The sequence below is a fragment of the Pipra filicauda genome, unplaced genomic scaffold (assembly GCF_003945595.2).
Source record: "Pipra filicauda isolate LSUMZ 115617 unplaced genomic scaffold, ASM394559v2 scaffold6_size6359152_pilon, whole genome shotgun sequence".
NCBI lineage: Eukaryota > Metazoa > Chordata > Aves > Passeriformes > Pipridae > Pipra > Pipra filicauda.
The window spans coordinates 5,758,021-5,782,837 of NW_024104865.1; the positions used below are offsets into that span (position 1 = coordinate 5,758,021).

Genomic DNA, 24,817 nt, shown 5'->3' on the forward strand with positions numbered 1-24,817 from the left:
TTAAAGGAGACTGAGGAAAGGTGTGAGTGAGCCCACAGGAAGGTGAGTTCCTCTTGTCAGAGGAGGAAGCAGTGAGCATGGCCAGCAACCCCAGTGCACTGCCCCGGGTAACCTTCCAGACACCGGAGAAACCTGGGGAGGAATCATCACACAGGAAACTGGGCAAGCTGACCATAAAGTATAACCGCAAAGACCTACAGCGCTGGCTAGACCTGGAGGAATGGATCAATGCCCAACTGCAGGAGCTATACCAATGCCGGGTGAGTAGCTGGGGCAAATCAGCTTGTTAGGTAAATGGGTCTAGAGATCCTGTGTGCTGGGACAGAGTTTTGCTTACTCTGCCTCACTGGAAATAGTTTCTCATCTTCATTCTTCAGTAGGTATCTCCTTGCCACCTGCTGCAGTCCTCTCTCTGACTGGTGTGTCGGCAGGCAGAGAAGCTTTCACTGATACAATCCAACCAGCTTTAAATTGCCTGGCGTTGCACCCACTGAGGGGATGTAGCTATTGTTCAGCACGAGTAGCAGAACCTGGAGAGATGTATAAACCCAGGATGCTTCTTGTTGCTGCACTCCATGTGGTGAGTGGCTTTGCTGCGAGCAGTATTTAAGCTAGCTGGGTTAGAGTTATCAGTGTATCCCTGTTCCTTTTTGACACAACAGTGAGGGTCTACCTGCTGTTTGAAAGAGACACTTTGGATAATGCTGTATCTGTAGGTGCTGAGTCTGGACACACTACTGACAGAAGGAGAAGGGAAAAAAAATCCTATGCACAAATGTGTAGATCTTATGCCTTCTTGTTCACAAATCCCCAGAGCCGTCTTCCTTGCCTGAACTTCCCTTTGCAACAGGAACAGTCCTTCTTAAATTCTTTCTGCCTACCCGAGAGTTGTCCCACTAAGAAAGATCCAGGAGTGCCTAGGTCCAGCACCTGAATGGTGCGGGTCTTTATTTCAGCTGTTGCAGAGTAGATGACAGTTTTTTATCGGGTAGGTGACATTTAAGTCAAGTTCCAGCACTGGCTGTGTACCCTGAAATTTTAACCTTGTACTATCACTTCTGTGCATATACTATGCTTAGATGGATAGCTCTTATGCTGGGTGCTTTCATAAGTGATAGTGCTTTTCCATTCCTTTGGAGTGTGGTACAGGAAAAGGTGAAAGGATTTCCTACACTGTACATCATGACCTTAAACCCATTTAAATAGCTTGACTAAGAGTTTTTCTTTACTCTGTAGGGCAATGGCCAGTACGGTAAGAGAACAAAGCTTTCTTGACTCACAGCCCAGTACATCTTCAGTGGAAGACATAGATTAGTCTAAAAACTTGTGTAAAACAGCTTATTCATGTCTTGGATGGAAATGGACTAAATGAACTGCCAAGGCCTTTCTGTCCTGTCTTCTGTATTTGCACCTCAGCACAGTGCTAAGCACATTTAAGGAAAAAAGAGTTGATGATTGCTTAGAGTCTTCCACTCCGAGCATCAGCACTTTCAAATTGCAATCAACAATGGAAGTGGATGTGTTAGCACAGCCCAGGAAAGGTAGTTTTTGTGCTATATGCCATGATGGTACAGAGAAACTTTTGCCTGCCCAGGGTGATTTTCTTAGCCTGAGAGCCATAGAACAATGTCAACTCCATAGCTGAAGAGCCAAACTTCAGGAACTGTCTCAGGGCTGTCTTTATTATTGTTGTTGCTGTTGTTTTTTACTATTGTAGTCATTATTATCACAATTTTCTGTGTGAATTTTCCTATTTGATATTTGTGGGAAGGTACCAGATTCTCAAGCCACGTTGGGAGATAAAAATAGTTCATTTCTGTTTGAATTTATGCCGTAGGCAAATAACAGGCAGCAGAAAACAAATATGGAGAAAAGGTCCTTCCTTCTGCTGCAAATGAATGGCTCCTCTGAAAATTCCCCCTATGGGGAATTACTGCAGTTTTAAAGAGTTAAGTTTTTGGGACTTTTTTGGAGACAGATGAGAAGCACTTCGTAGCACCAGTCACATGACCCAAGATGGGGCTCCCCATGTGCTACTCTTACTTGCTGAAGTCTAGCGAGATAGACCTTTACACTTGTCCAGGTGTAAGAAAAACAAGTCAGTTTACGTTATCACTTCTGCTCTTCTGAAAATTAAGATCTGTTTACTGTCATCAGAGCAGCTGCCCAAAGGGGACATTTTTTTCCCTACTACAAAATGCCAGCAGGCACAAGTGAGAAACCCAGCCATGCCCTTACAGAAACAGATTGCCAGTGGATTGCCTTTGCTAGCAGCTCTCCAGCACAACAGATTTCCCTGCTTCCTGATGTATTCAGACCAGCCTAAGAGATTTGCTACCAGGAACTACATAATACGATGGTGTGCCAGGTCAGACTATTAATAGGGTACAACAGGGGGGGTTACATAGGATCTTTTCAAATACATACATGTGTCACAGTAATTGCTTATAATCACCCAGGTGTCCAGCAGGTCCTCCTGCTCTCCTCTGTGCATTGTAGCAAGAGTATTTAGCTAACCCTGCTACTCTGAGCTTCCTTGTGTCCATCAACTTCCATTACATTTACCATTTTCTGTTACCTCTTACTTTGCTCCACCTGCCCTTGGCAGTGCAGTGTTCCTCAGTGTCTTCTAAACATTCAAATGCCAGCAAGGTTAGTTCAAACATCACCTCCTGATACAAGTAATATGAATGCTATGATGTTTACTATCATGAAGCTTTTTTGCAACCAAACTAAGACTTGGTGATTTTCAAAATGATTCCTTGCACATGGAATCCAGAACAGCATCCACACTAGGACCAAAAAGCCACAGGGAATTACTAACCTGTCTCACCTTCCTGGCCTATTTAGCTTCTCAGCCAGAGACAAAGTTGAACTGGATCAACACCTGCTTTCTAAACAGTTACATGGAAACTATTACTTTAAAAAAAAATGCTGTGTGGGTCACAATGCAATATATTTAACTCTGGTTTATTATTTATTGTTAAGTTAGCTGCATATCACAGTTAAACAAAGGCTTTCTACTTCCTCTCTGGCATACAGAGAAATATCAGACACTGCTAAGAAAAAGTTTCTTTTTTTCCTGTAAGTATTGCCTTTATGTTTAATGTTTTACACATACATCTGTAAATGCTAGTTCGCAATCATGTACTGTGCTGTTTACCCAGTATCCTTACTCTGCTGATTATTATGTCAAAATATCACTAGTGTTGTGCTGTGAAAGATTCATTTTGCAAATACACTGGAAAACCACAACCTGCTTTCCTTAAAGACTTGTAGAGACTTTTGAAGCTTTAATGTGTCTGGGATCAAGTTTTACAAATGTTCCAACTAACACCCCGATGTAGTACAAGATTATTACTCCAGTCACCAAAACTTGGGGTCCCTCTTACATTAAAGAAGACTATTATGTCCCACTCATGTCTGTTAGAGAAAGCTGGCAAAATACTGTTAGGTCTTTCAACAGCATAATTGTTTTTCTCTCCATTGCTGCAAAAAGCCTTAGTATAAATACAAAGTATATGAATGTAATTAGCATAAAAGCCTAAAATCTTCCTGTATTATTTGTGCCTCTCAAACACTAAGCCTGCTGGATTTGTTTGGTGAACTCTTCATAGATGAGGGGTGTCACAGGCTGTCTTAAATTGCACTGCTGTTGGATACTCTTGAAAGGGTCTTTCCATGATGGATTATGATCCCTGAGCAGTGCAGTGGTGGGAAAAGATGAAGAATATGTACATCAGGAGGTGTGGTTCTAGCAGACTACGCAAAAGGGCTGGAATCTGTGCCCTCTTTATAAGAACCTCCTTATTTTGAGATGATTTATATCATGACTTCAATTTTGCAGCACAGTTTGTAACTCAGCTGCTCAGTTCTTTAAAGATGGACTCTAGATTTCTTAGATGTTGGAAGGTTTATTAACTGTGGTGGGTTTTTTTCTTTTTAGCTAAGGGAAGAAACAGAGACAGCAGCTCCTGAACCACAAATTGATCTTGAAGATCTCCTGGAGGTCCCTAATGAAGAACAGAAATTAAAACTACAGGTCAGATAGAGAGACTTGGTGACTTTAGATTAGGGACTTCTTAGAGTAGTGGTGTGGGGGGTAGAGAATATGTGTTTCCAGTGTTGTATGATGCTTCCCTGTGTTTTCACTTGTCAGAGGTAGTAAGATTATATACATTTTTTGTAGAGAGGAGATGATTAGATCAACTCAAAAATACTAAAATGGTGACTCCTTGTTTTTTTAGGAAATCCTCCATGAGTGCTCCAGCCCTACAGAGGTGAGTGAAGCACCATACACATGTATGTATGTTAGTTATATATTATACTGTGCTGCTACAATGTGTCTTTGTTGCTGCTTGGCTGAATAGCCAAGATATTACTGTACTGTAGATTCATTTAATCCTAATGGGAGGTGTTTGCCACTTTATTCTGCTGTGTTACAAAATTACATGTAAATCTACATGGGTGAGCTGAAGGCAGAGCACTGGAGGAAATAAGGAATTATGCTTTACAACCAAAGAAAGTTCATTCATTCCATGTTTTGGAATTTTGGAATGACTAGGCTGAGTTGCTATTTGGTCCTCAGTGTAGAAAAGCCATAGATAGCAACACAGTTCACGTAACAACATTGCACACTGCCAACTAAATGCATTCTTAGCTTTAACCACTCTATGGTTATGAATGACAAGAATGTAAGATGGTCTTCATGTTGGATTGGGCAGATAACTGCCATGTAAGTTAGTTATACATGTGGGTTTCTTTTCCCCATGTGAACTTTACAAGTATTGATCTTGAGTTAGAGAGTTAAAAAGTCCCACAAGCAGCCACAATGTCCAGAGGAGTGGAGCCTGTGTAGTGATGTATGCAGTGTAGTGCATGCATCACAGAGGAATTGCCTGCTGCATTGAATACCTGTGCAAAATGGGGTCCCCCATCACTGCTTCAGCCACATGCATTGCATGTGAACATTGTGCTCAGACATCGTTCCTCAGACTCCACATCCTGTCGAGCCTATGTAGCTGTACAGTGATGAATATATAGAAAATGAGATGAATGCATGACTATCACTGAAATTAAACTGGGCTGTAGCAATCATTACAGATAGTCTCCTAGCAGGGGTTCAACAAAGCTGGCAATACAGAAATAGTTTTCAGAGTGTGTGAATTTCAGATCTGAGGCAAGAATCCCACATTCCCTGAGTGATAATTGAAGAGTTTGCTCTACTGACTCATAAGCCACAAAGGTGTCTTGTGGGCAGCAGGGTACCTGCTGAATACAGATACTGCTACCCCATTGGCAAACCCATGTACTTTTACCCTGGTGATCTTGAATCCTCTTGAAAGATCTCAGCAACCTAATTCCAGAAGGCAGACAAGAAACAAAGTGGTTTCCTCTGAAAGGACTAACTGAAAAGGAATGAATGATCCTAGGCATTTACTTCCAGAGCAAGTTGTGGCAACGTCTGATACTGAAGTGAGGAAGCTGGGCTTCCACACAGCACAAATGCTAATAAGCTGCAATAGTTCCAGTGACCTTGCCTAATTACAAGGACATGTAGCTATGTCTTTGGGTGAAGAAAGGCTGCACACTTCTTTATGGTGATGTTACTTGTCATGCAGAGAGTAAAGTTTGCACATTGCCCTCTGCTTGGAATAACCAGTTGGTCCAGTTTAGTTCATAGTCCTTGGCTGTGTCAGCAAAGTATTCAGGGTTTATCTCCATTAACTGCTCATCTATCTGCTCTGCCTCCCCTCAACCCCTGCTCAACGTTATCATTAGTCCTACATGTGTTTTGCTCCACCTCTTCTCTGCCAGCCACTTCCTTGTAGAGCTGGCACAGCTCCAAGATGGTTTGCAATCCACAACATGGAGCTTTACAGGTTCAACAAGAGGAACAGCTTGCTTTGCCCTAGATTGGAAAGGCAGAAGAAGTGGGCAGGAGGTTATGGTGGCAACAGGAAGCAGTGGAACCTAACAGAGGACAACAGCATCCTGAGGTCATCTCAAGGTAGAAAAAGCAGGTATCTGGGATGAAGAGGGGCAGGCTAGCTCCTAGGGAGAAAATAAACATGGCTGTTCCAGAGGGAAACAGGGGAAGGGAAGTAGAGGAGCTTTTAAGATCCTTTTGATCCATCAAAAGGTCTCCTTTCCTAAGCTAAAAAATAGGTTTGCTCAAAGTATGTCAAAATTCTGGTTTCTGCTCAACATAAAGGCAAATGTGGGAATGATGCAAGTGCCATAGTACTTTTTGGGCTGGTGAGCACTGGAATTAATATGACATCCTTCTTTAACCAATTCTTACTGTAGGACTTCATTACGGAATTGCTTAGTCGATTGAAAGGTCTCCGGAGAGTCACCAATCCTCAGAAGAAATGACCTTGCTCACATGGAACACCCAGCTTTGGTCACAAGGAAACGTGTGTCTTCTCTACAAAAAACAGGATCAGCAACAGCACTTCTGAATATGTTTAGGACTTATTACTGAGAAACATCACCAAGTTTGTGAACTTTGTACCAGTGGTTTGAAGTCTCCACTGCTTCCAGATCTACACACATAGCAGGCAGCTAGAGTGTACATCTTCTTGATTCTTAAAGAGCATGTTAGCCTGGGAAACAGGACAAGGTGTCCTTCCTTTAGTTTCTTCTAGGAATTTCCATGCTGGCCAAGGAGCACTGAATACAATTCTCAGGAGCTCGTCGAGACTTCTTTTGTTCTGTCCGCTGCAAGAAAAACAAGGCATTGGTTATCACTCATTCATCAACATGGAAAATCAGTCACTGTTAAGCTGCACCCCATTTCAGTCTGGCTGGGACCCAGCTGCGATCTCCTGCCTGTTACCGCTGTACCTGACTCTACAGCATTACACCTACTTTGTAAGTCTTATTAAGCCTCTGTTATTTATGAAGGTTGGACAGAAAATATCCAGTATGATGGAAGGAAAATGGTCAAGTGCACCTGGTCTTCTTAAGGGGAAGTTTGTGAAACAGCTGCTAAGGCTAATGGAAGAGATCTTCTTTTTTTCTAAAAGGCTAAGATTTAGTCTTTTTCCTAAGTCTTTTTTCTATAAGACTTAATGATTTAGAAGTGTCTTCTAAAGGAGCAAGGTCTGGGAATGATTTATCTCATAATTTAAAAAGATGTTGTAAAAATACTTATTTTGTATATTAAACCAGAGAAAACCAGCCGTGCATTGCTTGCTTTTGTTCTCTCTTTAGGTACTAAAAAAAAACTGAAGTAAAAAAATATCTGCTCCCAATTTCCCTTCAGGGAGCACCTCAGAGTGAGTCTTTTACAGACAAGGTAGGTCTCACAAATGAGCAGTGAAGTAGGACACATTGTCTTGCTGGACAAACTCTTTTGGCAACAACTAATGTTTGTCTGGAAAAGTACAGAGGAAACTACATCCAGCCTCTCAGCAGGTCAGTAATTTGACACATGTGACTAGGAAATAAGGTAGCAAATGGAGGCCGATTGCTTAGGCAGAGCACTCTGACATTATGCCTGCCCCTCCACTCATGCCCGCCACTCAAAACACAAGAGTTGCTGAGTCACATCCAGAGGGGCTTCTATGTACCAGTACATTCAAGGCCAGCTTTTGAGTACATGTTTTATTTTTTTGTCAGACAGGGGCAGAAGGGACCAACTCTGGAACAGGAGGGACATGCAGGTCAGCTAACAAACACAAACAAGAATTCTTGGGCTGGACCAGTAATATCTTAAATACATTACTCTTTCCATCTTTATCAGTAGCAGAGTGATGACTATTACCTTTTGCTTCCCTCCTATTTTCCAGGTGTCAGTGAACAAGCTGTGGGCCCTGTCCTCTGAGAGGACAAAATCCAAGCTGCAGTAACAACTGTGATGTAAGGGCTTGCTTCCCTTCAATGCTGTTCTTGTAGCTGACTGGCTCCTGGAAGTTTGCAAGCCATGCAGATCATGTCTTGTTCTAAGGCTGCTCCAAGATGCTCTAAGCCTCACCCACTAGGTTGGAGAAATGGTCTTCCTTTATCAGGGCCAATATATATCTATGGTAGTCCTGGGAACAGGCCATTTTTCACCTAGAAAGGGACTAATAGGACATGCCTGCCCTTCTGAAATCTCAGCTTTGTAAGTAAAATAACAACAAAATTAAATCCAGAGCTGCAACGGTTGTAGATCTGGCACTGATCATGGATTGACGAGAGCAGCACACAGACAAAAAAGCTCTGAGCATAGTTAAAAACAGACTGGGATCAAACAGAAGTTCAGGTAGAAGATCTAGGTAGACAGGCCACGAGCAGAGTGTCCTAAACTAGAGATGTAACTGGTTACATACAGTAGTACATAGGAGTCCCGATTACTTACACACCCTACCAAGAGGCTTTGTTTTACTCTGCTGAGCAGCAACAGCACAAAGACCTGACACGCCTCTCCTCTAGCCCAAAAGAGATGTTCTTCTCTCCCCTGGGCATTGTTCTATATTTCCTCAATATGGAGTAATGCAAAGAAAATTTTTGTCTATGCATTAAGGCAGACATTGTTAGAACCAAGGAAAAAGGAAGTTCTCAAAACTCTGCTTGACAGAAGTTGTCTTTGTGCTTACTCTGCAAGTAGGAAAGGAGTAAGCTGCAGCCCCTATGATGTGCAGTTGGGTCCGATCCATAAGGACACCAGCACTGCATGAGAGAACTTCAAATGAGCACAGTGTTCACTGGGAACAAGGCAACATGTGGCCAGGGGCAGATGATTTCTCAGCTCACTGGTGCAAAAGAAAAAGCAACACAAGGCAATTAGAGCAACTTGGTTTTTGTTTAGTTCTTAAACAGTAGTAACTCATACTTGCTTTTATTTACACATTGGCTGTTCTCACCCTAGACCACAAGTATGGACTAAAATCAGCATTTTAAATTTTTTTTACAAATATCTTCCAGTTAACTTTGCTGTTTCTCAGCACCACCACTAGCATAAGGCTGCAATGTTTAGTATGTACATACTGTGCAAGAATGTTGCTTTAAAGGAACTTTGCCTTCTTGATTACACCAAGATAACTCAGAATGTATGAAAGTTCATGTGCTTTTCTAATTTCAATTCTTGTTGGGGTGAAGCCTACATAAAAAACATTTTGAGTGGGAAAGAAAATCTCATCCTTTATGACATGCTACAAAGATAGAAGCAAAGAAGGTGAATCTCTTTCTGGAAGATGCCAAGCTGTCTTCAGTCCTTGAATGGCTATAATTGAAGCTGACCTGGCCTATCAGGAACTGATTGTTTACCAGTATCTTTTCAAAGACAAGGATGAGGAGTAAGCAACACAGCCAAAAGTGCACTGCCCACTTAAAGGTCATGCAGCATTCATCTTACACAACAGATTCAGCTAGGTGTGCTTCCTGCAGACAGCTATCTGGATAGCCTTTTACCCCTCCTCCGTGGAGGTCACTGAGGCAACAGCTAGAGTGGGGAAGGCTTTTCAGAGGAAAGTGACTGAGCTGCTACTAAAACAGCCAATTACATGCAGAAAGTGCAGCAGCCACAAAAATGTCCATTAGTGCTGCAAGGAAAGCAGCAGCATGTGTATGACCAAAGAGACTCCTCCATGTGTGACTAAGTTCTATTTCAGGCATTGGGTTGGGTGCATTTCTGAATTCCTTGGGATGGCCCCAGAGAAACCAATCTGGAATCTAATTAAACTGCTTCCGGCTGTAACCTGCTCCATTACTACTGATGTGAACAGGGCAGGGCTTACAAGACACAGGCTGCCTAACTGCACAGGAGCTCAAAGTTTGGTTGTGGCTGATGAAGCATCCAAAATGTTGCAAGTAGCACTCCAGCTCATACTAAGTTTTTTAAAAAAATAGAAGCAGCTGTAAATCAAGAGGCTGAAGCCCAAAGGAATGGATCAGTCTTAAGAGAGATATAAGAACAGATATTTGCACCTTCCCTTGTATATACAAAACACAAAGGATTTAACCTAAGACAGAACTGGACTGTCTTACTACCAGACTAATTATCCATGTCAAATAGCAATGAAAAACTGTCATTCCTATAGTGACACAGATCCAGAAGAGCATTTTGGTTTTTTTTTAAGACTGCAAGCTTCTCAGGGCTGTAACTTATCTAAATTTTGTGTAACGCAGGGCTCATTGTGAGCTCTTACATCAGAACAACTCAAATAGTTTTCCCATCTACCTGTCCCAAAGAGACAGGCACTGGTGAAGCAAGGACTGCCAGGAGAAAGAAGATCCTCCACAGAAGCGAGGCTTTGCCACCCCTTCCTAACAAAAGGTTTTGATGGCACTGCTGCATACACTTGCAATTTTTAGTGTGTTACCCTGCAGTATCACTATTCTACATTGTCTGAATCAGGTTTCTGTTGAAGGGCCTGAGCTAGTGCAGCACTTTAGCACAAACCCAGCTTCAACAGCAGCTTAATTAATTTGCTGTGCTCTGACCAGGGGTGACAGAGGTGCAAGCAAACACTATTTTGTAAGTTCACCTTGGAGGTGAACTTAAGTGACCTTAAGCAGAGGGGCAGGGCAGACAGCTGGGAGTGGCAGTGTCAAACCAGACAGGCAAGATTCATTGGAAATTCCCTGTCAAAGGCAAATCCTTTATTTTGTTGCCATTGGAATTTGTCAGCCTTAGAGAGCTCTCTCAGAAGTTCACATTACTCTGGAAAGGGCTCATCCTGATGGAATAATAAAGCATGTTTACAGCAAGTTTAATTGGGTATCTGAAGCAATTCTGGGTGCTCTGGACATTGGCAAGTGCCACTTGCATCTGGATTGTCTCCAGGGAGGGATATGAACATATGCAACTGAGCTTCTCTCATAGCCAGAGAAAGAGCATCACCCAGGTAACATAATTATTCTAGCAGGGGAACAAATAATTAACAAAGCTAAATCCTGCTTTCAGACTAATGTACACCTCTTCCAGACTGATAGGTTGCTCTTACAGACCACATGACCTTGGCACAGCCAATGCAGATCACAACACTGTGTATCAGCGTATCCTTTACAAAGGATCCTTCAACTGAGCAACACTGCCCATCAAGGCAGAGTAGCCCCTGCACCTTTTCCAAACACACCACAGAAACATTTTTGATGACTTCATGATTCTTCATTTCTTTCCCTAAGCCACTTGGCACAAGGACTAACATACCATTATAAGAAGGCAACAATTTGTAAAGGGCTATCAGGCGTTTCCAGGAGAGACTTTAACCACAGGCCTCTGTAAATAATTTTTATTACACTTTGAAAGTTCTCATCACACACGTGATCACAAAGTAGACAGTCTTCTCAGTCAAAGTGCTTTGCTGCCTGTTGAACCAGTGTGTAAGCTGTTAGCAAAAGCAGGAAGTTACTTATCAGCCAGTCAGTACTGTCTTAAACACTCATCTTTACTGCAACCCACATTGCCTTACCGTCTGTATTTATGGACTCGTATCCACCTCCTCATTTATTCCCAAGCATACACAGCAAACCATGCACTTCTCTGGAGTATTTGTGAGGACAAAGTCATATGCCCTCCAAACCTCTCTCAGATTGCAGCACATCCTTTAACTGTCCAAAACATCACCCGTTTTGGCTGCAAATCCACTTGGACTCTTCCTCCCATCTGGCCGGCTCCTCTGTTTTCCCATTCTCCACCTTCTTTACTGCTTATGAAGAATGTGATCACTTCTGCTTGCAAGGAAGATGATAGCGGGAGGTGTGGTGGTCCATCAGGTCAAACTCATCATGGCCTTCCCTGAGAAGCAAATACAAAGTGCAGTCAAAAGTAAATACCCAGGCTGGGAATTCGCCCTTAGCTACTGCACAAGGTATCTCCCAGCAGCCCTTACCTAGAAACTTATCTCAAGGGAGATAAGTTGTGAGGACCTGACTGGCAGCCACGTGGACTGACTACTTAAGGTATTTGCTTGTAACAGAAACCTCTGAGGTGCTTTGTGGGAAGGTCTGCTCAGCCTTGCCTGATGGATTCGAAAATGACAACAGATCTCTCTGTCTCTTTGCCTCTTGGAGAGATTCACTTAACTGATGGCTCATTTGCAGCACTATGTCTATGATTCCAGGGATACAAGCAACTCCTATGACAATAGACAAAATGATGGTCTGCTCTGCACAGCTCTGTTGTGGCTAAAACGCAGTGTACCGGCAGCTGTCTGAACCATGCTCAGCAGCGGGCAGTGTTGAGACACAAGCCTGCATCTGCAGGGAGCAACTTATGCACTTGTTCACCTTCCAGACTGCTGATTCTGCTTTTACTGACGTTTGCTGTTGGATATTTTTGTTTGTTTGCTTTGTTCTTAATGATCTAATACAGCCAATCACATACTTTCTTAACATTTTCATATTTTTCCCATTCCATTTCCATTTCTTTACAAAAACATTTGAAGGAAATCAGAGAATATACACAAAAGCATCTCTTGTTATCCCAACCAGATTCTTAGCAACTTGCTGTCTAAATGTCTTCCAGCCAACTACCCAAAAGTTTTGAGGCATGAAAAAAGAGAAGTCACACAAACTGTTAGGAAAAGCTTTGTATTCAAAGGAATTAACCCTCCAAATCTGAGACATGCAATATTTTTCAGAAATCAAGCTAGAAACATTTAAGAACCAAGACTACAGCTGCTGCAAGGCCTGACTGATGAAAAACGGTTCACACATACATATTTCAATAAAGATCTTTTTAATATAGTTTAATATTGCAAAGTCTCAACCTAAGAAAAGCTTCAGAAGTTTATACTATCTGATCTCCCCTCTTAAGGGAACGCAGCCCAGATCATCCATCAATGGCATTAACAAGCCATAGGAGTCACTGAACAATAGTCTCATTTATCCCATCCCACGTAATGCAGCACACCAGCTGCTCCAGAGAACACTCAGACAATGTGCCCAAACATGCACTGAGGCGGTACACGCAGAACACTCCTGCCTAGGGTCAGTTTAGTCCCTGAAGCCTGGGATAACTACTTATCACACAAAGTATTTCCATAACAACTAGCATTCAGCTCAGATCTGGGTTCCTTAAATATTCCCTCCTACTGCCTGTTTTATTGCCCAACAAGAAAAACAAACAAAAGGGGCCAAGCTATCCTTTTACCTGCCTCTAAGACCAAGAATTGCAAGACTTACCGAAAACAGCGCTGGCAGTAGAGGTCCCCATCACAGCCATGGCAGCGCAAAGTGGCATCTTCGTTGCAGATACAGCACCAGGGTAACTCATCCTCATCACTATCTGCCCTGGCAAGAGCTGTGGTGGTTGGAGTCTGGCCCTAATTCACAAAGAAAACAGAGACACAGAGTTCAAACCCCAGCAGAGAAAATACAGGACTTTTCATTGTAATGCATGATGGCCACAATGACCTGTCATATGGTCCATAGTGTACTCTCTGCTGATGCTAAGTCTGTGAGAAGAACTTGCCCAGAGCCCAAGGATAGGCTGCATACACATCTAGATTGTTGAATAAAACCCCAAGGTACTTGCTAGAATTTAGTTGTGAAACTATGTTGCTTGGAATGTAAACAGGTATTCACCCTCATTTGGTGTCTACAGCAATACACACCCACATTGTACTGTGTTAAGGGCATGAAGGCCAGATCTTCTGGCAGGCACCACAACAATACCATGTGACACACAATTCCTGCTGTAAAAGCAAGCAATCAAGCAGTTTTGCTGAAAGCAGTTATGGGGGAAGGGAAAGTAATGGGAGGTTGGGTGTGTTTTTCTCCCTGTTATAGAAAGAAAACTGTGGGACAAAGGAAGTGATTTGCCAAAAGGCCTCTACTATTGATTTGTACCTGTGGCTGGGACAAAAAGATCTTCTGAAATCGTAATCTAAATATATCCATAAGGCAAACTGTTGTCTCCTTCTCCCTTACAGAGAACTCTTCTGAAACTGAACAGTCATAAACACACTGAGACACAGTGCCTGGACACTGTCAAAGGCAGCTTTCTAACATAATCTTTTCCTAACACTATCTTTTACATCAGTAATCCCAGAAACGCAAGGTGGCATACCTATGAGATGGATGTTTTCAATAATGCTTACAATTAAATAATTTCTTCCATGGGGGATAGGCCTGACAGGTGACTGTCAGTCACAGGTCCATTTAATTCTTGTAATATACATTAGAGAACATGTTTGTATTTCCATAGTAGGCCAGAATCCACTCTGAGCATAGGATATCTTGCTACTAATTCCTTCTTCTGATATTATATGAGAACACAGACATTGTATTCCTCCTAGAGGTTCTATTCTGCACAAGCTGAAAGCACCAGCAAACCTCCCATTTACTCAGGTTCAGGATGTGTGGTACTAGACTGTGGCCTTGTCAGCCTGACTTTACATATATATATGTATATTCTCTAATATTCATACTGTGAAGTCTCTGCTAACTTCTCCAGATTTAGATGACACCATAACATTCAACAGAAAGCCAGCCTGAAAGGAATAGTATTCCAGGCAGCAATTCCTCTTAAATGGATGATTCACAGCTGAGCTCAGGGCTGGTCAGCCTTGCAGAAGCTGCTTGGCTTGTCTGCCCTGGAAAAACTGGTTGGTTACTCCTTTTCTGCATTAAGCCTAGGATACAGCAAACTTCTGCTGCAAAACTGTACTCTCTTAAGACCCTGGAATACATCAATTCAAGAGATCCGGACCAGCTCACTGACCTTTTGCTTTGCTTTCTTACACAGGTTCTGTTGTGAGGGTCCTGGTTGGGTGGTCTGATCTGGAGGAATGTTGAATCCACTTGCTTCATCCAGGGCTGCTTCCTCTGTGAGCTGGTAACAAGAGAAAGCAAGAAGCCTCTTGTTTCAAACACAGCTGTGATCCTCATTCTAGGCCCTAAACCTCCTGCCCTTCTTGCTCTCATGTAATAACAGGAGATAAGAAGTCTGAATACATCTTGTGTTATCCAGACAGATGTGAGCGCTCTCTGCACTAGGAACACTGTGTGTACACTGTGGACAGTCAGTGCAGCAGCAGGGGCCTATAGCAAACACACTCTGCTTTGCAGCACAACTATCAGGAGACCCTCAACATCATGCTAATCACACGTGTGTGATGTATCAGACACAGGAATTGTCTGATAAGCACAGCAAATGCGGGTCTGCCTGCCAAGACAATTCCGAGACATTTTAGAGAGAAATAAGCTGTGCTACACAGCACACATGTCAACATCCATGTTCTAACTGGATAGGGGAGCAGAAGGAACAAGAAGTAAGGAAGTAGCAGCAGAGTGGGGTTGTAAAGAAGACACACACACCACAAGAGACACTAAGCATGAATGAGAAAGACAGTGTGACAGACTAGAAGCATTGTTGTCAGTCGCCTGCCAAAATAGCTGAATGGCCCATGGGAGCTAGCATTGGGAAAGCATTAGGAGGGGAAGGAGTGAAACTCTTCCCAGAAACACAAACACATCCTTTGTGTATGCTCATCAGGTAACAGACACACTGGGCGTAACTAAGAGGAAGATAAACAAGGCCACAGCTGCCACTTCTGACCTGTTTTAGCACTCTGCGAATGGCTTCCTCCTCAGCCACTTCCTCATCACTGTCAGGAAGTTTATAGTTTTCCAGTGTAACTGTAGGAGTAAGAAATGGGAGACTGTAACCCAAACCTGCTTCAAATCTTGTGCCCCTTATGTACCAGAGACAATTGCTTGTGCTGTGAGCTTGTTTTGGCATTCTGGCTCTGACACAGACAGATCCTTTTCAGGTGCAAACTCATCAAAAAGGGTGTTATTGTTTGGTTTTAATACTGGAAGAGGGAAGAAAAAAATCCCCACCAAACCCAGAGCTTTGTTTTTAAAAGCTCTGTTAACCTCACCAGAGCATGCTAGAACTACCTCAGAGAAGGGTGCAAGACAAAGCAGTCTGACCTTACAGCTCCAGCCTTTACCCTCAACTTAGATCTTTCACACTGATTTCACAATGAACCAACTTGTACAACTTTACAGATGAAATCAAATCTTAGTCTGTTTCTTGCAGAACATAGGAATTAAATGGATAAACACTTCTCAGAAAAGAAATTACTCTGTCACAGCAACTTGATTCCTCTCTTGGCACTGTATTCTCATCTGCTGCTCACCTTTCTCTGGGTCCTCGCCTTTGAGTGCTGCCAGTCTCTTGGCAACCTGTAAGATCTTCTCCTGCCTAGTATTCTCTTCCTGCAGCTCAGCAGCAGCTTCTGCCAGAAGTTTGTTCTTCTCTTCCTCTAGCTGTTTTGGGTCCAGATTTGCAGGGCAAACACAATCTTCACTTTCTCGATTGAGATCATTCAAACTTTGGCTACTAACAGCTGCAGGCAGACACACAGAACATGCTGGTGACTCAGCAGCAATGTTCCTTGGGCACAGAAAACTCAACGAAAGCAATGCTTTGAGAACAGCTTGCTGCTCTCCATGAATCCAGGTAATAATAGGAGAAGGCATGCCAGTAGGATCCTCACTGTACATGAAGAGAAGTGAGCTAATCTGTGGTCTACAGTGAGATTACAGAGAAAGTACTGCAGCTAGGAAGATAATGGTATGCCAGATTCCAGTGTTTTGTAACAGTGCACATGTGCATTAGGAGTAGCAACACCTCCTCCCCAGGGAAGGGTCACCTTAGAGAAATAGAGGAGCGATCTGTGTACAACAACCCTGACAACAAGGAACCATCTCCAGGCAAAGACACTGAGACCCAGTATGGAGCCAGATGGCTGCTCTTAGTCAATTTGGTAGTCATAAGGGGGAGAGATGGACAAACTGGACACCCAGCTCACCTGTAAGCTAGATAGGGAGGCACATATTGCCTCCTCAATATAGCACATACATTATTACATATAAACAGGTCTTTGGAAGCCAAAATAAATACCTTGAGGCTGAACTCTTGGTCTGTAATGCTCATCAATGGCAACTTCCTCAGATAGTTGAGTTAACAGGTCATCTGTCTGCTGGACCAGACTTCTGGTATCAGGAGGCTGGTGTACCTAAGAAACAAGGGGGGTGTGGGAAAAGGCAAATGAGAGGAAAGTGGCAAACTCAATCAAAGGAAAGTTTGGCAACCAAGATCACCCTGGATGGAAGCAGCATAAAAAGATGCCTCCACTGATATTGAGAATCTCAGCTTACAGCTTTATGTGGTGTAAGACTTTCAAGGGCTTCATTTTTAGAGGTGCTGAATGCACACAGCTCTAAGAGCAGTCACCCAAACAATGCGAAGTGGTGCTGAATGCATAGGAGTACACGCTGCTGGGTCCCAATCCCAGCTCTGTCACTACCTCCAATTCAAACAAAGTGCCGTTCTCAACAGTGCCAGCCAGCAGCCCCACTAAGACCTACAATAACGTCTGGGCATGCAGCTGAAAAAAGAACCATAAGGAAATGATATTCTGGGGACAAGATAATTCCCATAGGCTTTCAATCCAACTGATTCCTCTGCAACTTCAGACAAATCATGCTGAACTTCAATTTCTGGAATAATTAACAGGATTTTGCCCAGCTGGTGTGCAGTAACGACTACCAGATACAATTAGAAGGTAGGGCTGATAAGCCCCAAACACAGACAAACAGCTCTGAAATACTATGACCACTTAGGTATACAAACGGGTTGAGAGTAAAAAACTTAGCAACTATTGTTAAGAATATACACATGAACTACACCTGACATGAAGGAGCACATTGGATTCAAATTGAGGCAGCGAACTAGTAAAGGCTGACCATTTGCTTCTGAAGCAATGACACAATCAGGAAACAGAGATTTTTGAGTTAAGCTACCTGGACACAAAAAACCCGAAGAAGGAAGAACAGTTAACATGCTGGGACACCAGTTACTGTGTCAGCTCACAATAAATTGCTGACTAAAGAGCTGAGGGATCTTACAGGTCTGCGAGCCTGGGAAGGAGGATCTCTCCCCTGCAGGACAGCCAACCGATCCTCCATCTCCTCTGTGGATGGAATAGGACCCCGGCCATCCTCCTTCAGGGCAGCCAGCCTAGCTTCAATCTCAGCCTGAGTAGGGATGGACTCTGCAATTCAGAATAACCCAAGAGAAGAGATTATCCTGTTAATGAAAACAAAACACTTCAAATATTTTTTTCTCAAAATTGTATTTCTTTCTGGAATCAGACTCTGAACACCTGAACAAAAACCTCCCTCAGCCCTGATGTGAATAAGGGGTCATACTGCAGTGACTCAGAGACTACTCTAATGCTATCCTTGCCTTCAGAGTCCTTGCCTCCATCACAGTTTATCTCCTAGCCATAAGGTGAGTATTAGGGTAACATCATTTGGCAATCAGCTGACTTTGAATACTAGGGACAGGCAGAGAAATAAGAGTCTTTTAGGCAGTATAGTCCATCTCCTGATGCCAACCTAGACATATATCAGACTGAAACCCTCCCCTGCCACGTAACAGACGAGAGGCAATGGCCTCAAATTGTGCCAGGGGGAATTTAGATTGGGTATTAGGAAAAATTTCTTCACAGAAAGGGCTGTCAAGCACCGAAACGGGCTGCCCAGGGAAGTGGTTGAGTCACCGTCCTTGGTGATATTCAAAAGATGTGTAGATGTGGCACTTAGGGACATGGTTTAGCGGTGGACTTGGTAGTGCTGGGTTAATGGTTGGACTTCATGATCTTAAAGGCCTTTTCCAACCTAAATGATTCTGTAATAACCAGGTAACCACTTTGCAGTGTGTTCTTTCTCTTCTAGGGATCCCATATAATTTTAAAAATAGTTTATTCTCCTGCAAGCACTTCAAGGCTATCCCAGAACCTGACAGCTGTGGACTGGGATGAGAATCCTTTTCCTTCTCTGCGAGACAAGGCTAGCCAGAATATAGTCCCACAGAGAATGGAACCCAGGACAATGACCCACAGGAAACCTTCTAAAAAATACTTTGGCCAAAGACTTTAATTTCATTCTGCTCCAAGCGGCCTTGACACAGGCTTTTACCCCACAAAGAGGAAATGAGAAAGTGATTTTACACATTAGATACTGCCCCAAAATTGAGTTGTAGTTTCAAGGGAAACACCAAGAAGCAAAATGAAACTGGAACATTGACCTAAACTCATTGCAGAACTGGGCCATTGTGGCAGCAGTACTTGGATGCTCTGTCCTGTTTTAAGCCTTCATTTCCCTAAAACAGCAGCCTCTTAACATCCAGAACTCCCCTCTCCCTCCAGGTTCCATGTTTCCCAAGTAGCAGTGTTCCCACCCAAGGTATTTACAGTATTCTCTACAACTCACTCGGTTTCCTTTCCTCCCTGAGCCTCTCCAGTCTCTCTGCAATAGCTCTATCCTCTTTTGAGAGCCCCTGGTATCTGGAGCCTGCTCGACCTGGGGGTTTTGCAGCCGCTTTCTGTTGCTCTTTCAGCTGGTTTTGCTTAGCCTCAAAAGCTGCTACATGCCTGTGACAAGGATGGAAAAAAAGACATGACAATTGAGAACAGGAATTTTAACCTGGAGATATGAAAACATCCTCTGTGAACCCAACAGAAATGAAACCACTCTCTCTCATACCAGGCTCTCCAACATCAGCACAGTGAGGTATTGCTAAGAGTAAGGAAAACCTTAGCTCACAGGAGCAGCACGCCTGGCACTGCTTCCCAGAAGATATGGAACATTTCACCACCGGGTTCCTGTTTCCAAGCCAGCTCTGATCAGTCACAGATAATTGCAGGCAGGTGGCTTTTCAGGAGTCTATTCAAAAGAGCTCATGCCCCACCCCTAAAACAAACTAACAATCCAAAGAACAAAACAGAAGCTCTATCCTTAATCTAATTCTGAATCCAAGCAAATACCCACATCAAAAGACCCACTTTTGCAGGTCTCCACAGGGGAAAAGGAAGGCCTAAAAGGCTACTCCGCAGCAGAAACAACTGATTGTCAAGTGCAACTCACTTTTTGTAGTTTTCTGGTGGTGACCATTTTGCTGAACTGCTTTGAGATCCCTCTCTGAAAGACAAAACCAATGATTTTTCTGAACTCAAAATACTGACAATACTTCAATCACCTAGTCTCTCAACTTAAGAGGAATCAGCAGACTTTTCTTGACCTCTTGATACAGCCCCTTTCATAACCTCATTAACACTGAGAGCAATCAGCTTATGAACTGGATTAAGATAAGATAACTGCCTGGGACAGCAGGGGACTTCATTTCTAGTCCTTTGGTCCAACTGTTTTGCATTGTGACTTAATACAGTCACCAGTGATCCAAAGGAGGTGGGGCTGAAATACCCTTGCCTCCCACAGCCTGCACCTCCCACTTCAGAAAGCAGGTAGACAGTAGTTAGGTAAGACTCCCAGTGTAACTAGCTTCCATGCAGCAGAACACTCTGGAAGTAGCTGGGGCATGCAACAAAAACAGAATTATATAATGCACAACCAAAACAAAATGTTACAGAAGTTATTATATAACCGCCATCATAATGACATCTTCTAGCACACTTGAACACTGCACACCACAAGCACATATTGTATAACTATCTTCTACTTCACTGTATTCAGGTTGAGGGGCTAAACTACACACTTAGGTGAGGTAGTTGTAGTTGGCATATTTCACTCATTCTTGGAAGCAACAGCTGCAAACACAGCTAAGGCCTGTATAATAATGAATGAATGTAACATTGTTGAACTGTTTTCCGGTTCTAAGGTTTCAGTTCTGAAATTTATTTGCGTGAATAACAACATATGCAGCTTACAGAATGGGGCACCATCCAGAGGGACCTCGACAAGCTCAGTAAGTGGGTCCATGTGACTCTCATTAAACAATGGGTCCCATGGTTTAACAAGGCCGAGTGCAAAGTGCTGCACCTGGGTTGGGGCAACCCCTCGTATCAGCACAGACTGGGGGATGAACAAATCGAGAGCAGCCATGCTGAGAAGGACTCGGGGGTGCTGGTGGGTGAGAGACTGGACATGAGTCAGCAATGTGCACTCACAGCCCAGAAAGCCAATTGTGTCCTGAGCTGCAACAAAAGCAGCGTGGCCAGCAGGTCTAGGGAGCGGATTCTGTCCCTCTACTCTGATCTTCTGAGACCCCACCTGGAATGCTGCATGGCTGGCATTCCCAGCACAGGAAGGACACAGACCTGTTCGAGTAAGTCCAGAGGAGGCTACCGAGTTGATCAGAGGGATGGAACACCTCTCCTATGAGGAAAGGCTGACAGAGTTGGGATTATTCAGCCTGGAAAAGAGAAGGCTTCAGGGCGACGTAATTGCGGCCTTCTAGTACCTGAACGGAACTTAATGGAAAGACAGAAAGGGACTTCCTACAAGAGCATGTAGTGACAGGACAAGGGGGAATGTTTTCAAATGGAGAGTAGCTTTAGACTAGATATTAGAAAAAAATTCTTAACTGTGAGGTTAGTGAGGCACTGGCACAGGTTGCCCAGAGAAGTTGTGGATGCCCCATCCCTGGAAGTGTTTAAGGACAAGTTGGATGGAGGGAGCTCTGAGCAACCAGGTCTAGCAGAAGGTGCCTCTGCCCGCAGCAGGCAGGTTGGAAAGAGATTGTCTTTAAGGTCCCTCCCAACCCAGGCCATTCTATGATTCTGTGATCTACCTGCTATCTGCTCAGGGAGAATTTTTTTCTTCTGTAACTCTATAGTACTGATATTAAAATGATGAGAAAAAAAGGCCCACAAGAAACATGGAGAAAGGCTGCCCTGTTTTTTTAATGGCTTTGCAGTTGTAAAGAGAAATCAGAAAATTTCAAAACTGAAACGACTGAATACTGTATTTCACTGTTTCCATGAGCCAGTGAAGATGAAGACATTCGCTAATGAGAGGCTCCTCTCCTTTAGACACCAGCAGAGCCAGAAAATTCCCCACTAATTGGTGAAAATTCTTTGCTATATGAGAGAAGTGGAGAAGAGGAGTAAGAGAAGGAAGAGGACACAAAAGAATTGGCTAACTGAGGGATTCTGGTGTACACTTGTGTAAACTGATTTTATGCTACAAAATTTTAAATCTTCAGGCTATGTGTAGCAGAGACCCCTCAACACTGACGATTTGTGTCACTGCCCACAGAGGTAATAACACTTTGAAAATCTTATTGTCAGCCCATTAAACTACTACACTTCTGAAAAGACTGCCAGTGCTTTTAGAGGGGTGTAGATTTCTGGGCAAAAACACAGTGGGGCTTAACCTGGGCTCATCTAGCTAAGATGTCCACAGTAATTCAGTGTCCTTCTGTGAAGTTTTAAACCTGCTTCCTTCTGACTACTCTGTCATAATAGAAAACAGGCACAAATCCTGATTCGTATCTTTGGACTACACAGCTCATAAAACAACAGTTCAGAAACAGCCTGGCTTGAAACTCCAGGGTACAGGCAGCATCCGTGCACAAACGGAAGGCACAGCTCTCATGCATAAATCTGCAACACAACACTGGGATGTAAACTGAAGATACAAAGCAGGAAACTGTCTTTGGGTGAAGAAGCACTCACGCCTTACCCAGTTAGTTTTTCATGACACTGCTTGCACACCTTCTGCTGCGTGTTTCCACAGCGGGGAACAACAGCAGTGAAGCTCCGGCAGCCCGAGCAGAACGACCGTCCGCAGTTCTTGCAGCCACACTGCAGAGACAGAGAGAGGGGCGGGGCAGGGCTTCACCAACCCGTCATCGCACACCCCCACCGCTCCGCCCGGCCGCACGCAGGCACAGTGCCCGTGACAAGGCACACACAAAATAACGCTGGGGCCGTGCTGATTTTTTTGTAAGAGAACTCTATCGCCAGCTGCTGATGAAGATATGGAGACTTTCGAGAACCAGCACGTAACTCCTGCTGGGAGCTGAGTCACCACTTCATCCCATAGTATAACAAAGTGTGTGCGTGGGAATTGTCTGAGACAATGACCGAATGCTGGATTAGAGGGATGACATGATGATTTTTTTTCTCTTTTTTCTTGTTTTTGTCAGTAATCTCCCATATTTGAAGACATATTGCAATTAGGCACCACAATAGCTCAGTAAGCAAGGACACCAACGCCGGGATGCTGGCCAGGAAGATGTCTTGGCGCAGGGCGAGGCGGTTCCCGGTTCCCCTCTCAGACCCTCGCATTGTGGGGTGTCACCCCCGGGACCGGCCGGTCCTGACCCCCCGCAGCCGGACTTGCCTCTTTCTTGAAGACAGAGAACTTGGACGCGCATCCATAGCACCGGCTATCCATGGCGCTACCGGAGGCGCGGCCCAGCCTCAGGCGCGGCGCTGCACGCCCGCTGAGGCAAGCTCCATGGTCCTCCCCCCAGGTCCCTTGGCTGCCTCAGGCTCGAGGGTCGACGACGATCGGGGCTGGCACTAGCGGGGAGGCGCGGAAAGCGCCCGCCCGTCCTCAACACACGGGGCTGGGGGCGCACAGCCCGACGGGAGTTGTAGTCCCTCGCCCCGCCCTTCTCGGCGCCAGCCGACGGGCAGCTCTCCGTGGATAAACTACACTGCCCAGGGCTCCGCACGGTCCCAGTGCCGGGCCGCCCGGGCCACCAGCCAGGGCACCATCGCCGCACGATGCATTGTGGTACCTGTAGTCTGGTGCCGCCGGCAGCGCCATGTCCCGGCGGACATTAGCCGTGGGTGTTAATTGGACCGAAAAGTGTCTTCTCTAATGCTGACAGGGTTGCCCCCGAGTTACTCTGGTTTTGGGGTCTTTTTTGTCTTAAACCTGTGGTGAGATCCTGGTTCAGAACAGCAAGAATCGACTGAATTGCAAAACTCCTGTTATCTCCAGCCCATCCTTGCCAGTGTTGGTCTAGGTGCCCTCAGAATGTCCTGCAGGGTTTCCAGAAAGAGTTACTGAGTGTACTATGAGTCATCCCGCTAACCGCGTGGGTTTGCAGGTACATTTTGCATTCTTTTCAGTTTAATATATAAGTAAAAACCTACACAATTAAATTAGGAAACTGACTGATTTATTCAAGGAAGTAAGACTTGTTAATACCTGAACAAAGCTAAATTTAAAGAAAAAAACAGTGGAGGTTTCCCCTCTCAATTTTTTATTTTTGATTTGTTTAATTTTTGTTTGTATTTTTGTTTTAGTTAGGTGGGTGTTTTTTTGTTTGGTTTTGGTTGGTTTTTTGTTTTCAAAAAACATTGGAAACACGACTGTATCAAACTTGAAAGCTAAACTTCGCACCTGTTCAGCAATTATGCTAGAGATCACCCGGAAATTCCACGTATCGTAGGCATAAAGCAGGGAATCGACACAAATATAAACTCAAACAAAAGACTTCATTGTCTTTGCTATTGAGCTGATCAATAGGAAAAGAGGAAGTTTGAATCTTAATGTTATAGTGCAACCTACCGACTGACAGGTGGAATTTGGAATGCCGCTCAAGACAAAAATACAGTGAACGAAAGAACCTTCCTAACCAGACAGCACCACCAACAGAGGGGCACGGGAGGAAGCAACTTAGAGAAACTGAACATCCTTGTTGAGAAACGCCTCGGCTAAATCTGCCGGATGGAACTGAGCGCCGTGACCAGGGCAGGAGAAAAGCTCACTCTCCCGTGTCTGGAGAAGAGGTACGATACGTTCCCATTCCCGTTCCCTTTCCCTTGCAGGTGTCCGCCAGAGGGGGCCCGGCCCCCGCAGTTCTCCAGCTCCTACACCAAAAGCCATTTGGCAACGGAACAGCAGGAGCTTTCCTTTATTTCTTCTCTTACCCGCTGATGTTTCCCATGATAGAGCGAACTCGATTATAAAATCCTATGTGACAACTTAGCCTGTAAGGTTTTCAATTTCTATTTGAAGTCCAGGAGAGATTAAATTGTCTTTGGTTCATGTGTCTTCTCCTTGCCAAACTCAGTTGTTGCATTCTCTGTCCTACACAGTTATAGCCGCA

At 44.0% G+C, this 24,817-nt stretch overlaps 2 protein-coding genes across 3 annotated transcripts; one reads left to right on the forward strand and one right to left on the reverse strand.

Annotated features, from left to right (window-relative positions):
- Positions 1–68: 68 nt before the first annotated feature.
- Positions 69–6,546, forward strand: PPP1R14D (protein phosphatase 1 regulatory inhibitor subunit 14D). The gene is made up of 4 exons (XM_027750208.2): positions 69–260; positions 3,947–4,042; positions 4,248–4,280; positions 6,310–6,546. The coding sequence occupies exons 1-4, from the start codon at positions 78–80 to the stop codon at positions 6,376–6,378; spliced, it is 381 nt and encodes a 126-aa protein (XP_027606009.1). The 5' UTR covers positions 69–77; the 3' UTR covers positions 6,379–6,546.
- ZFYVE19 (zinc finger FYVE-type containing 19) lies at positions 2,955–23,306 on the reverse strand. 2 transcript variants are annotated; one of them, XM_027750207.2, is made up of 12 exons: positions 23,095–23,306; positions 22,432–22,553; positions 19,876–19,929; positions 19,222–19,382; positions 17,854–17,999; positions 16,847–16,961; positions 16,080–16,289; positions 15,494–15,573; positions 14,657–14,767; positions 13,117–13,256; positions 11,403–11,728; positions 2,955–6,723 (listed from the first exon to the last, which is right to left on the reverse strand). In XM_027750207.2, exons 1-11 carry the CDS (start codon positions 23,146–23,148, stop codon positions 11,656–11,658), a joined length of 1,266 nt encoding a protein of 421 aa, XP_027606008.1. In that variant the 5' UTR covers positions 23,149–23,306; the 3' UTR covers positions 2,955–6,723; positions 11,403–11,655. The 2 variants fall into 2 exon arrangements, with proteins under 2 accessions (XP_027606008.1, XP_039244954.1); XM_039389020.1 differs by having other exon boundaries at positions 3,266–6,723; positions 8,586–11,728.
- Positions 23,307–24,817: the final 1,511 nt, after the last annotated feature.

Excerpts from the sequence above, each read along its gene's own strand:
- PPP1R14D (XM_027750208.2), top strand. The coding sequence starts at position 78 with ATGGCCAGCAACCCCAGTGCACTGCCCCGGGTAACCTTCCAGACACCG. Across the intron at positions 4,043-4,247 it reads AACAGAAATTAAAACTACAG|GAAATCCTCCATGAGTGCTC; the intron begins GTCAGATAGAGA and ends TTGTTTTTTTAG. Across the intron at positions 4,281-6,309 it reads AGTGCTCCAGCCCTACAGAG|GACTTCATTACGGAATTGCT; the intron begins GTGAGTGAAGCA and ends TTCTTACTGTAG.
- ZFYVE19 (XM_027750207.2), bottom strand. The coding sequence starts at position 23,148 with ATGGATAGCCGGTGCTATGGATGCGCGTCCAAGTTCTCTGTCTTCAAG. Across the intron at positions 19,930-22,431 it reads TGTCATGAAAAACTAACTGG|AGAGGGATCTCAAAGCAGTT; the intron begins GTAAGGCGTGAG and ends TTTGTCTTTCAG. Across the intron at positions 14,768-15,493 it reads TTCGCAGAGTGCTAAAACAG|CTCACAGAGGAAGCAGCCCT; the intron begins GTCAGAAGTGGC and ends TCTTGTTACCAG.